The sequence below is a fragment of the Camelina sativa genome, chromosome 15, assembly GCF_000633955.1.
Source record: "Camelina sativa cultivar DH55 chromosome 15, Cs, whole genome shotgun sequence".
In the NCBI taxonomy this organism is placed as follows: domain Eukaryota; kingdom Viridiplantae; phylum Streptophyta; class Magnoliopsida; order Brassicales; family Brassicaceae; genus Camelina; species Camelina sativa.
Window position 1 is genome coordinate 11,800,507 of NC_025699.1, and position 11,984 is coordinate 11,812,490.

The 11,984-nt window shown below is 35.4% G+C and overlaps 4 protein-coding genes across 4 annotated transcripts in view; 3 read left to right on the forward strand and 1 right to left on the reverse strand.

The window, feature by feature from the left end:
* The window catches only part of LOC104746489, an 11,337-nt gene extending 9,086 nt beyond the window's left edge, over positions 1–2,251 (forward strand). Inside the window, exons 17-21 of the mRNA XM_010467973.2 lie at positions 3–583; positions 725–1,008; positions 1,175–1,387; positions 1,477–1,633; positions 1,727–2,251. Of these exons, the coding sequence (XP_010466275.1) occupies positions 3–583; positions 725–1,008; positions 1,175–1,387; positions 1,477–1,633; positions 1,727–2,019 (1,528 nt within the window). The 3' untranslated portion in view covers positions 2,020–2,251. The remainder of the gene's footprint in view (positions 1–2; positions 584–724; positions 1,009–1,174; positions 1,388–1,476; positions 1,634–1,726) is intronic.
* On the forward strand, positions 2,175–4,274 carry LOC104746488 (pentatricopeptide repeat-containing protein At3g20730-like). The gene is made up of 2 exons (XM_010467972.1): positions 2,175–2,939; positions 3,033–4,274. Exons 1-2 carry the CDS (start codon positions 2,294–2,296, stop codon positions 4,103–4,105), a joined length of 1,719 nt encoding a protein of 572 aa, XP_010466274.1. The 5' UTR covers positions 2,175–2,293; the 3' UTR covers positions 4,106–4,274.
* Positions 4,112–7,769, reverse strand: LOC104746486 (polycomb group protein FERTILIZATION-INDEPENDENT ENDOSPERM). The gene is made up of 13 exons (XM_010467971.2): positions 7,401–7,769; positions 6,258–6,323; positions 6,029–6,151; positions 5,833–5,913; positions 5,644–5,736; positions 5,486–5,561; positions 5,316–5,395; positions 5,154–5,225; positions 4,987–5,046; positions 4,807–4,903; positions 4,651–4,714; positions 4,494–4,553; positions 4,112–4,370 (listed from the first exon to the last, which is right to left on the reverse strand). Exons 1-13 carry the CDS (start codon positions 7,575–7,577, stop codon positions 4,310–4,312), a joined length of 1,110 nt encoding a protein of 369 aa, XP_010466273.1. The 5' UTR covers positions 7,578–7,769; the 3' UTR covers positions 4,112–4,309.
* On the forward strand, positions 10,404–11,927 carry LOC104746490 (GATA transcription factor 29-like). The gene is made up of 4 exons (XM_010467976.2): positions 10,404–10,509; positions 10,657–10,774; positions 11,143–11,661; positions 11,759–11,927. Exons 2-4 carry the CDS (start codon positions 10,664–10,666, stop codon positions 11,846–11,848), a joined length of 720 nt encoding a protein of 239 aa, XP_010466278.1. The 5' UTR covers positions 10,404–10,509; positions 10,657–10,663; the 3' UTR covers positions 11,849–11,927.

An 11,984-nucleotide genomic window follows, 5' to 3' on the forward strand; every position in this document is an offset into this window, starting at 1 on the left:
AAATTGGCTTTGAAGGATCTGCAGCTTAAGTTTCTTGAGTCTTCCTTTACTAGTACTCAGGACATGCCACTCGTTCAGTTTCTTGGCAAAGATCTTTCTGTGAAGGTAACTCATAGAACCCTTGGTGGCGCTATTGCAGTATCCTCCAACATATACTGGGAAAACATTGAGGTAGATTGTGTAGATACCGACGTACAACTTGAACATGAGAATAGCTGGAATGGTCACTTAGTTAGCTGTAATGGGTCTACTCCACTGAGGCGTGTCTTTTGGGTTGTCAACGGAAGACATGATGGGCAAAGTGGCAGCACTCTTATGACACCTTTTCTGGACATAAGCATAACACATGTGATTCCCCTCAGTGAAAAAGATATGGAGTGCCACAGTGTAAGCATCGTGGCTTGTATTTCAGGTGTACGCCTAGGAGGAGGAATGAGCTATGCTGAAGCTCTATTACACAGATTCGGAATTTTGAATCATGATGGTGGTCCAGGAGAGGGTCTGTCTAGAGGATTAGAGCATTTATCTTCTGGGCCTTTGTCAAAACTTTTCAAAGCATCTATAGTTGATGACAGGAAAAAGGGTACTGAAAAACTCCATCTTGATTGTTTCCATTTCATATAGTTCATGTGATAGTATCCTCTATACAGATAGCCTCTATACAGATAGTTCTTATTTACAGCTTCAAGTTTCACTAACCACTGTTGCTAATATATGCATCCAGATGGAACTCCAGGAAACTGGAATGGCGATGGTTTCCCACATTTGGGAAGGCCAGATGACATTGATGTCTCTGTTGAGTTAAGAGACTGGTTGTTTGCTTTGGAGGGAAGAGAAGGTGTTGGCACACACATTCTGAATAATGAAGATATTGGAAGAGAAGAGAGGTGTTGGCACACAAATTTCCGTACTTTCCGAGTAATAGCCAAGAGTACACCGAAGAATGTGGATTCAAATGGGACAGAAAATAAGTATGATGCTCACAGGTATCCTGTGGACTCAATTATTGTAAGTATCTGTACTCCCAATTTTTCCACACTCAATTTCTTTCCCTGAATTTTCTGAGGTTATAACCACTTCAGTTTGACGGAGAGTATGGTGGTGTGCCATAAGCGTTGTGGACCTTTATGTGTTACTGAGCCCGTTAAATTTTTATTTGGGAAATGCATTATAGGTCAGCGTCGAAGGTCTGCAGACAGTGAAGCCTCAAATGCAGAAAGGGACTGATTCTTGTAATGGTTTGCTTACAAATGGAGTTTACGAAAATGGTCACGTGCATGGAGGAGTAAACATTGAAGCTAATATTGTGGCATCGGATGACAAATCTGTTCCTGATGACTCATTGAACTGGGTGGCAGAAAGTTTGAAATTCTCTGTTAAGCAACCTGTAAGTGAAACTGATCTCATTGTTGTATGCTTCTTTCTTTTGTAAAGTAGTTTTTGTAATAGAGGATTTTGTCCTCTTTGTGCTGCAAGGTTGAGGCAGTAGTTACAAAAGATGAGTTGCAACATTTGTCATTCTTGTGCAAATCTGAAGTTGATGCAATGGGAAGGATAGTCGCAGGGGTTTTACGTGTGCTGAAGCTTGAAGACTCTATTGGCCAGGCAACGCTAAATCAACTAAGCAACCTTGGTATACTCATCACAAACTCCTCTGCATCTATTTTATAAAGAGTTTCAACTTTTGCCCTTTTGGCTTATAACTCTTATGTCTCTTTTGTTGCAGGAAGTGAAGGTTTTGACAAGATGTTCTCTCCAAAAGCGAGCAGAGCAGGAAGTCCCAAAATCTCACCTTTTGCTGCATCATCAGACTCTATGAGAGAAATCTCGTCACGTACAAACCTAGAATCTACCATTTCTTCCATAGAAGAAGCGTCGATGGAGTTAGAAGCCAAGTGTTCAGCTCTAGTTTCTGATCTCAGCGATTCAGAATCATCTTCCGCACATCACGCCAACGAGCTTAAGCAGAAACTCGAGAGTTTGCAGAGCTTAATGGCTAAATTACGAACCCAAATCTGAAATTTTTATACTCACAAGAAGAAGTAAACAAGGCAGCTAATTCTTTAATGTATATAGCCCCCAATATATATATAGAGATGTGAGAAATCACTACTTGAAGCGCGGCAAATTTTGTATTTTTATATACGGTGGAAACGAAACTTGTGTATGCATAACAACAAAGGAACTGTCTTTTGGATTGAAAAGTTTTGAGAAATTTTTGCAGAAAAAAAAGCTTTGGTTTTTACGTAAAGGGATCATTTTTATCGTCTCTACGGTTGTTGGATATTGGATAATGCTGGCTGCTTATGGGGAGAGTTTGGTTGTTTCGAAACCTTACTTGTTAAGTCCATCTTTGTACCTAAAAGCTCTTAAATTATGCAGCTACCAAATCGTCAAGAAACAACTTGTGTTGATCCAGGGGGATTCGGTTACAAATGGGTTCGGATCCAATCTCCAGTTGAACAATACGTTGATAGATTTGTACTCAAAACAGGGAGATGTGAAACACGCACGTAAACTGTTTGATAGAATTCCTAAGAGAGATGTGGTTTCTTGGACAGTTATGATTTCGGGGTTTTCTCGGTGTGGATATCACAGGGACGCGTTGCTGTTGTTCAAACAGATGCACCAGGAAGGTGTTAGGGGTAATTGGCACACTTACGGGAGTGTTTTGAAGTCGTGTAAAGATTTGAGATGTCTTAAAGAAGGGATGCAGATACAAGGTTGTGTGGAGAAAGGGAGATTTGCAGGGAACTTAGTTGTGAAAAGTGTATTGCTTTCTCTTTATGCCAGGTTTGGAAAGATGGAGGAAGTTCATCTTCTGTTTGATTCAATGAACAAGAGGGATTTGGTTTCTTGGAATGCAATGATTGATGGATACACCGCTAATGCTTGTGCAGATACTTCGTTTAGTCTGTTTCAGTTAATGCTCTCGGAAGGTGAACTACTACTTTGTTTCTATTCTTTCCACATATTTCAAAACCATTTTGACTCAGTTTGGTTAAATGGGTTCTTGTGTTGTTCTGTGTTAGGGAAGAAGCCAGACTGCTTCACTTTTGGAAGCCTCTTGAGAGCTTCTATAATTGTTAAGTGTCTTGATATAGTCGGTGAATTACATGGATTAGCGATCAAGCTGGGTTTTGGAAGATCAAGTGCACTGATTAGGTCTCTGATTGATGCATATGTGAAGTGTGGTAGCATTGCCAATGCTTGGAAGCTATATGAGGGGACGACAAAAAGGGACTTAATCTCTTGCACTGCTCTAATTACAGGTTTCACACAGCAGACCAACTGCAGAAGTGATGATGCGTTTGATATCTTCAAAGAGATGATACGGATGAAAACAAAGATGGACGAAGTTGTAGTATCCTCGATGCTTAAAATATGCACCAACATCGCATCTGTAACCGTTGGAAGACAAATCCATGGGTTCGCCTTAAAATCCTCCCAAGTCGGATTTGATGTTGCTTTGGGTAACTCGCTAATAGATATGTATGCAAAGTCTGGAGAACTTGAGGATGCAGTCCTTGCTTTTGAAGAGATAAAAGAGAAAGATGTGAGATCATGGACCTCTCTGATTGCAGGATATGGAAGACATGGAACTATTCAGAAAGCAATTGATCTTTATAACAGAATGGAGCATGAAGGGATCGAACCAAATGACGTTACATTTCTTTCTCTCCTCTCTACTTGTAGCCATACAGGACAAACCGAACTAGGCTGGAAGATTTACAACACAATGATCAACAAGCACGGTATCGAAGCTCGAGAAGAGCACTTATCTTGCATCATAGATATGCTTGCACGTGGTGGCTACCTGGAGGAAGCTTATCAACTGATAAGAAGTAAAGGGGGTATTACAAATGTTAGCTCATCAACATGGGGATCTTTTTTTGATGCGTGCAAGCGCCATGGGAACGTGCAGCTCAGTAAAGTAGCAGCCTCACAGCTTCTAAGTATGGAACCGAAGAAACCAGTTAATTTTATAAATTTGGCCAGTGTATATGCAGCTAATGGAGCATGGGACAATGCTTTGAAGACTAGAAAGCTAATGAAGGAAAGTGGCTCCTGCAATAAAGCTCCAGGATACAGCCTTGTGTATTGAACAAAAGAGAATAAGTGAAAATCTCATAGAAGGTTTACAAAGTGGTTCAAATGTTGACGTTTACAAGGCTATAGGGAGCATCTCAAGGTTTCAGGGCGTAGAGACAAACTATTGCAAATAAAACCATATAAGAGTTACAACAAAAGAATGGAGATCTCATTTCTCAGCACTCCTAATTCATCAATTCCTACAAGAATCAGACCGCTACTTGTTAATCATGTCCCAGCGCCATATAGTCCCGTCCTCGCAGCAAGCAAGAATTGTGCTACAATATCATGGAAGAAACAGAGTATGTCGGAATCCAATGTTTGGTTTCATTTACAGTAATTATTGAGTCATAAATAAAATTATGAAGTTTGCATTTGGTGAGAGAGAAGATTGATTATACCTTCCATCGACAGACATGGCGGTTTGCCTGATTACAGACTTTGATTGATTGTGTGATAACCTATATAGCAACAGAGAATTACGTCAAGACTACAAAGAAAGACACACCAAAGCGAAGCTTGATCATTTGACTAAATCTGAATTCGAAATTAACGTACTTTGTAATCAAAACAGGAGGACAAGTTTTTAAATCCCAGACATAAATCTTTCCTTCCTGATTACCTGATACCAAACCAACAAGGAAGTTGTCACAAAATGAATAAGAAATGTTATGTATGTACTGCAAATTTGTATCTAGTAAGCTCTCTGATCACCTATTGCGACAGAACTGAAATGGAGGTCATAAGAAAACTTGATAAACCAAATATCGCACATCGGAATCGGGTATCTTAGTATAACATCAGAAGTACCCTGCAAAGCACGGAAACCTCATCTGTAAAATATGTGATGAAATGAATGAATCTGTTCTGTTTGACGCAGAAAAGAGATCTTACCTCTCCAGGGGAATTCTCTTTCAGTTGTGGTTCCCACAACACGATCTCGTTGTCCACACTCTAAAATCATATAGAACACACAAGAGTAAGTGTCTTAGTATTACACCTATCCACTATTGACTTATTCCACCAAATGAAATGATCTTAACCATCATTGACTGACTAACCTTTGAAAGAATAAAATCACCAAACCAACGGTTACAATCTACATAATTTGTATGAACTGAAGCAGTAAATACCTATCATAGAAGTAATGTTATCAACAAAGGCCATCAATACTTGTATACCACTTGTTGTTATACAAGACAAAGGGAAAACAAAATACTCACAGGGAATTGGACAAACTTCGTGGGAAATTTTGAAGGTTCATCATTCCATGTGAACGACTTCTCGACATATGTCCAAAACTCTAACGACAGCCAAAGAATAAGATGATCATACAAACGAACCACAAGCCATTTTTCTCAAAAGGGTTCCTTACAAATGTGCTTGATCGTACCTTTCATTGACCATATTTTAATAGTGGTATCCATACCACAACTAGCAAAACGGTAAATATCAGAAGGGTGAAAATCCTACAATTTTCAACTGAGTCAGATTGTAGTTATCTTTCATATCCATTCTATTTAAGGGAATATAAAAACCATATTGGCTCACCACACTTAGAACTTCGTAGCGATGACCTCCAGCTCCAGCAAATATCAGAATACATATCCCAGTTTCAATGTTCCACAAGCGAACAGATTCATCCTGATTCCAATTAAACATAAGAGCTCTTAATCTTCAGCAAATAAATAAATGTCAGGATATTATTAGAAAGAAAAGCAAACCAAGAGGTATGAATACCTTGCTAGCAGTAATCACAAGTTGAGGCTTCAAAGGTTGTGTTCTGATTTCGTTTACTGAATCTCCATGGCCCACAAGGCTCTGCACATATGTGAGCACAGATTATACAAGAAAGAAATAGAATCATTTCCTAGGATACATAGAACATCCATAAATTCTCCATGTCATTCAAAAGCTTATAGAATTGCAATAATACCTTATGAATCCTTTCATTGTTGACGTCAATGACTCGGATTATGCCTTTTACTCCTCCAGCAGCAACATATGGGCTCCCATTAACGCCACACGCCCAACTTACAGTGTAAAACGACTCTTCCTTCTGATCTCCAGAACACATAGACATACACTCAAATGGCCTCAACGAAACATAACTTCTTTTAATTCATGGAAAAGATATTAAATCTATTATATGTATACTTCCTTACATCCTCATCAGTATAAGATTGCAATGCAGATATGGCTCCATCTTCAAGACAATTGTACAGAGTAATCTACATAATTAGAGAACCATGTTAAAGCTTTTATGGGGAACTCAAGAATACTGTTAACTAGTATCGCACACCATAAAATCACTCAATTGAAATTATACAGAAACTAGGACAAATGAAATTTTTTACAATTAGTTAAAAAACTACATTCACTTTAAGCTACCAAACAACCTTACTACAGAGACAAAAAAAACTGTAAGAACCACTGCATTAAACAGATAATGGGACCTAACTAAGCATATAAGATTACAAACTAACTCCATGAATTCCAAATTGGTTTTCAAAAATGGAACCGGAGAACTTTCGAATGGTATAACTGCTGATGAGACCAAATATCTCTCACCAAAAACATCATTCAACTTTAAATTCAGTTGGAACTGAGAGAGAAGGAAACATTTGCAATTAGTTAAGAAACAAAATTCACATTGAGCAACTGAACAACCTTACTGCAGAAAAGAATATACTATTAGAAATACCACACTAAAAAGAGAATGAAACCTAGTCAAGTGTAGAAGGTTACGAATTAACTCCACTCATTTCCGATTGGTTTGTAAACAGAAGCCGGGAACTTTCACACGACATCAAAACCCACTAAGCCTAAACTACCCGATACTTTCGACTGAAGAGAAGTGAGCCCAAGGAGCCATAATCAGCTAAACTAGGAACCGTAATTGAAAACAAGATAGAGCAATCAAGTGTATAAGGTAAATCATTGATGAGCAAAAAGTATTATCAGCTATATTAGGAACTCTCATTGAAGACAATGTATAGCAATCAAGTATAAAAAGGTAACCAATTCAGTCACTCCAACATATAACTTTCACAAAATCTCCAATACCATAATGCTTAAAACTTAGACACTTCATAAATCAATGATGGCCGTTTCAAAAGGAACACTCAGATAAGCACACCTAAGAAGCAAAAGTTTCAATTTTTAAATCTCAAACAAGGCTAGAAATCCAGAATCAGACACAAAAGGAAAGTACCTATTATTGCAAATCAATCTCAGTCAAAAAAAAAAAAACCTAAACCCAAAATTGAAACCTTTTGATTCCGAATTGAAAAAGTTGAAACCTTTACCCGATTACCACCAGCGGTGACGAAGACACTGAAGAATCGAGAATCAAGGAAGTTAAAAACAACAGCATACAAAGGTTTCTTCCCCTCTTGGATCCTATTCGTCACTTTGTACGTATTCTTGTTCGATGGATTCAAAGACCCAACAAGTGACTCGTTCCCTAAAACTATCTTCGACATTCAAAATTCCAAATCTCTCTCTCTAACTTTTTCTCTTTCTCTCTCTCTCTCTCTCTCGCTGGCACAGCTAATCTAAAAGCTCGCTCATGCAACAAACCACCACAACGGGTCTTTTGAAATTTTCGATTATACACACAAATTTGCGTGCTATTACTGTGTAACCGAAGCTTTGTGACCTGACGACAAAATTTTATTTTGGACCTGACACAAATTCCTACCTGTTATAAAAAGAAAAAATAAAAAAAATTGGTAAATATTAACGTTATGCTCACAATTAACGTTATGCTGAAGAAAAAAAATATTATAGATTCTTTGATTGATATCATCGAAATTTACCTATTTGTTTTATAAAAAAAAAAATTGTTAAAAGGTAAGATTGAAATTTTGTAAGAGCAATGATAAGTAAAACCTCTAAAAGTTTAATAATATCCAGCTCATATTTTATTGATTTATAAAGCTATTATTTATAGAGAAATTTCCTAATTTTATAAAATTAATACCTAATGAAAATTATCTTTTTCTGATAAAATTTATAATTTCCTTTCTTTTTTTTTTTTGAGTTTTTGGATGTAAATATTTTCTGATGAAATAAGAAAAGATTATATATGAGTTCAAATAAGAATGTAAATTTAAATATAACAAACAACACTATGGTCATTTTTACTTAATTTGTCTTTAGGTATATATCTAAATAAATTTATTAAATTAGTAATTTATGAAAATAATAGGATCACATGTTTACATAGGATTTCAATAATAAATACTCTCATTTTCCCCACTTTATAAGATCTTTTAGGTGAAAACCCAAAATTTAAGAAACCATAAATATTTTGTTATTTTTACGCAAAAAAATTATTGACTATTGATTTTTAAAATTTTAACCAATAGAAAAAAAAAATGCATAATACTAATGGTCATAAAACACTGCAAAACATAAATTATGTATAGAAATATGAGAAAATTTAATGATATAGAACACAAAAAATAAACTAAAACATCATATAAATGGAACAAAATAAGTATTATCTTATTATTTTATCGAAATTGGTTCAATTTTATTATTTTATAGTAAGTATTAATTTATAGATGGCTTTCTGTATTTTGTAATTGATATCACTAAAATTAACCTCTTCGTCGTTATTACCTATAAATTCTAACTAAAATGGTTTGTTGTAATCATGATGATAATGTATTGAACATCCCTCAAACAAGTGAATCAAGGTTTGCCATTGACAAGATTGATGGTAGAATTCATATCTATAAGAAGTTGGACGGTCGTTCAAAAATTGATAGGTTAATTTATATATATGTTGATTTAATGTAAAATAAATGAAATTATAGTGCGTTTCGTAATTTAAATCAAAGCAGTTTACAAATGTACGATGACCAAAAAAAAGTTCACAATTGTACAAATTGCAAAATTTCAAAAGAATTATAACATAAAGCAGTTATGGATGACTTTGAGGTCGTTAACTTAATTATGACGCGTGAACACAATGCATCGATTGAAATCTTTTTAGAAGATTTTAACGATCAATTTGACCTCTCATAAAAACAATTAAACTAGTATGGAAGATTTTTAGGTGGGTTAACTAAATTATGACGCGTAGACACAATGCATCGATTAAAATATTTTCTGAAGATGTTAACGATCAATCTGACTTCTCATAAATAACTAGTATGTGATGAGTCCCAAACGGACAATTTCCATCATTTGAACATTGACAATAGGATCTGGATGCAGTTATTATTATTTTGAAATTTTGCAATTTGTACAATTGTAAACTTTTTTTGATCAACGTACAGTTGAAAACTGCTTTGATTTAAATTATGGATGATTTTTAGGTCGTTAACTAAATTACGACACGTGAACACAATGCATCGATTGAAAACTTTTTAGAGAATTTTAATGATCAATTTAACCTCTCGTAAAAACTAGTATGAAAGATTTTTAGGTGGATTAACTAAATTATGACGCGTGGACACAATGCATCGATTAAAATCTTTTCAGAAGATGCTAACGATTAATCTGACCTCTCATAAAAACTAGTATGTGATGAATCCAAAACGGACAATTTCCATCATTTGAAAAATGACAGTAGGATCTGGATCACTCCACGATTGAGAAATTGGGTTAAGTTCATCATATAATGATTGGGTTGGCTATTGTACTCACTAAAAATTAAGAAGCGACGATATGGTCTCATAAATAATCTTTTGAAAAAATCCGATAAATACTAAATATTTATCATGAACAATATTTTTCAATAGCTTGCACTTTATAACATTTTCAATTGTTGTAGAATTCTTATTCAAAAATTTAAGTAATTTTTTGCAATATTTTAAATAATAATAATAATGAGCGACGACTAATAATAAATCTAAGTCTACACAAAGAACATAAATTGATTCTAAATTATTTGAAAGATAAAAATGTTTTGGATGAGATATGAATGGAATTACTGAATAATTTCGTATAGAAGAATCCTACCACATCTATAAATCACTCCACTTCATATCATCATATTCACTACAAAGTTTTTCACTCAAGAAAAAAAAAATATTTAAGGAAAAAGAGCTCTAGCTGTAAGTTCTGATCTCCCTTTCAGTCTTCTCATGTTATTTCCATGGTTTGGTCCTAAAGAGATTTACCGTTTCTTCAATATTTAATGTATTTTTTTCAAAATTAAGCTAGATTTGTCATGTAGCAATCATGATTTGACGATAATCACATTTCTCATGCCTTGTTGTTGCTCTCTAAATACGTGTGTACATATACATGTAAACGTTCATATATTTATCAATGTGTATAAATATAGGCACCAAACCAACACACGATCTCTACAAGAATAGTGGATCGATTAGTTTCTGAAAGAAAAAAAAAAGAAAAAAAAACTTAAATTTTGTTGATCGATTTGCTTAATTCTTTGCAGTAAGTGTTTCAAACACATATAGTGTATTATGCCCTATTTCATATCTTATGCTTTCTGTTTATCTATTATCCTCAGAAAATTCATAGAAATATTGTCAGAAATTTATACTGTTTTTGTTTTGATTGATTTTTCTTCAAATTTTATAGAGTGAAAATGGAGAACGAGTTGGACTTAACACTGAAGTTGGGTTTGCCGAATTCGACTGTTGTTGAGACACATCTGAGCTTAAACACTTCCACCACCACTTCAACCATCACTGATCAGGTCTTATTTCATTAATTTATTCATTGTTCTTTTTAATTTTTTCACTATAATTGATTGATGTGGGCATGAATAAATATGAAAAAAAACTCTTCAATCGTAGAGATCTCTATTGATTACCATTTTCTTCTTCTTTAATTTATTTGCTTTTGAAGAAAATGAACTAGTTTCATGCTTATCATACACATGTTTTTCTAAAAAAAATTCATTGAACTTTTATTAGAAAGACCAAAACGCTAAAAGTCTCTTAATGGTAAAAACACTAATTGGAGGAAAAAAACATAAAAACCTTATCACATAAATATGCATTAATTTCCTAATATATTGAAATATTTAATTAATTAATTACGTAACAAAAAAAAAAAAAATAGGGAACCACCAACACCAACGTCGTGGACGGTGGCCGTGGAGATCACAACAACAACAACGAAGGCAGCCGCGGAGGCAGCAGCAACAACGGTGGTGAGGTTTTCAACCTACGTCGGTCTCTTTGGGGAGATAATGAAGTGATCAACGACCAAGTTGCAAGAAGCAACGTGGACATGAATATAAGAGTCTACAATTACATCTTTCAACAGTTCGTCGGCGCCCCTAACACCTTGAACGTCGGTCCTTATCCGATGCCTCCATCTCTGAGATCGGCACCGGCTCCGGCCGTGACTCCTGAGTTTGTTCTGATCGACGTTCCCACTAGGAGAGCTAGTCGTAACAACACTGAGTTGATGGCCAATGCTTGGAACGAGACCCCGAGTGCTCACGCGAAGCGGCTTCGCGGTTACGGTGGCTACTACAGCGGCGGAAGGGGTGAAGGGACGTTGAGGAAGTGTACGAACGTGAATTGTAACGCAGTTACCACTCCTATGTGGCGAAGGGGTCCTCTTGGTCCTAAGGTGATGAATTAGTCTTTAATTTTTTTTTAAGTAAGTAATTAATCAGGTCTGAATTATTTAATTACTAATCATTAAATTGGTAAATGTGTGTTTTCAGAGTTTGTGCAATGCTTGTGGGATCAAGTTCAGGAAGGAGGAAGAGAGGAAAGCCAAAAGGAACCGAGAGTCATTGTCGTTGGATAATTGATTTTATCATTATAAATTTATAATTAAGCAATTGTAATTTGAAGGTCGCTCATTTGCATGCAAAGCTTATAATATTCATGAATTTGTGGTTTTTTTCATTTATTTATTTATAATATTCATACTGCAGTGAACGGTTA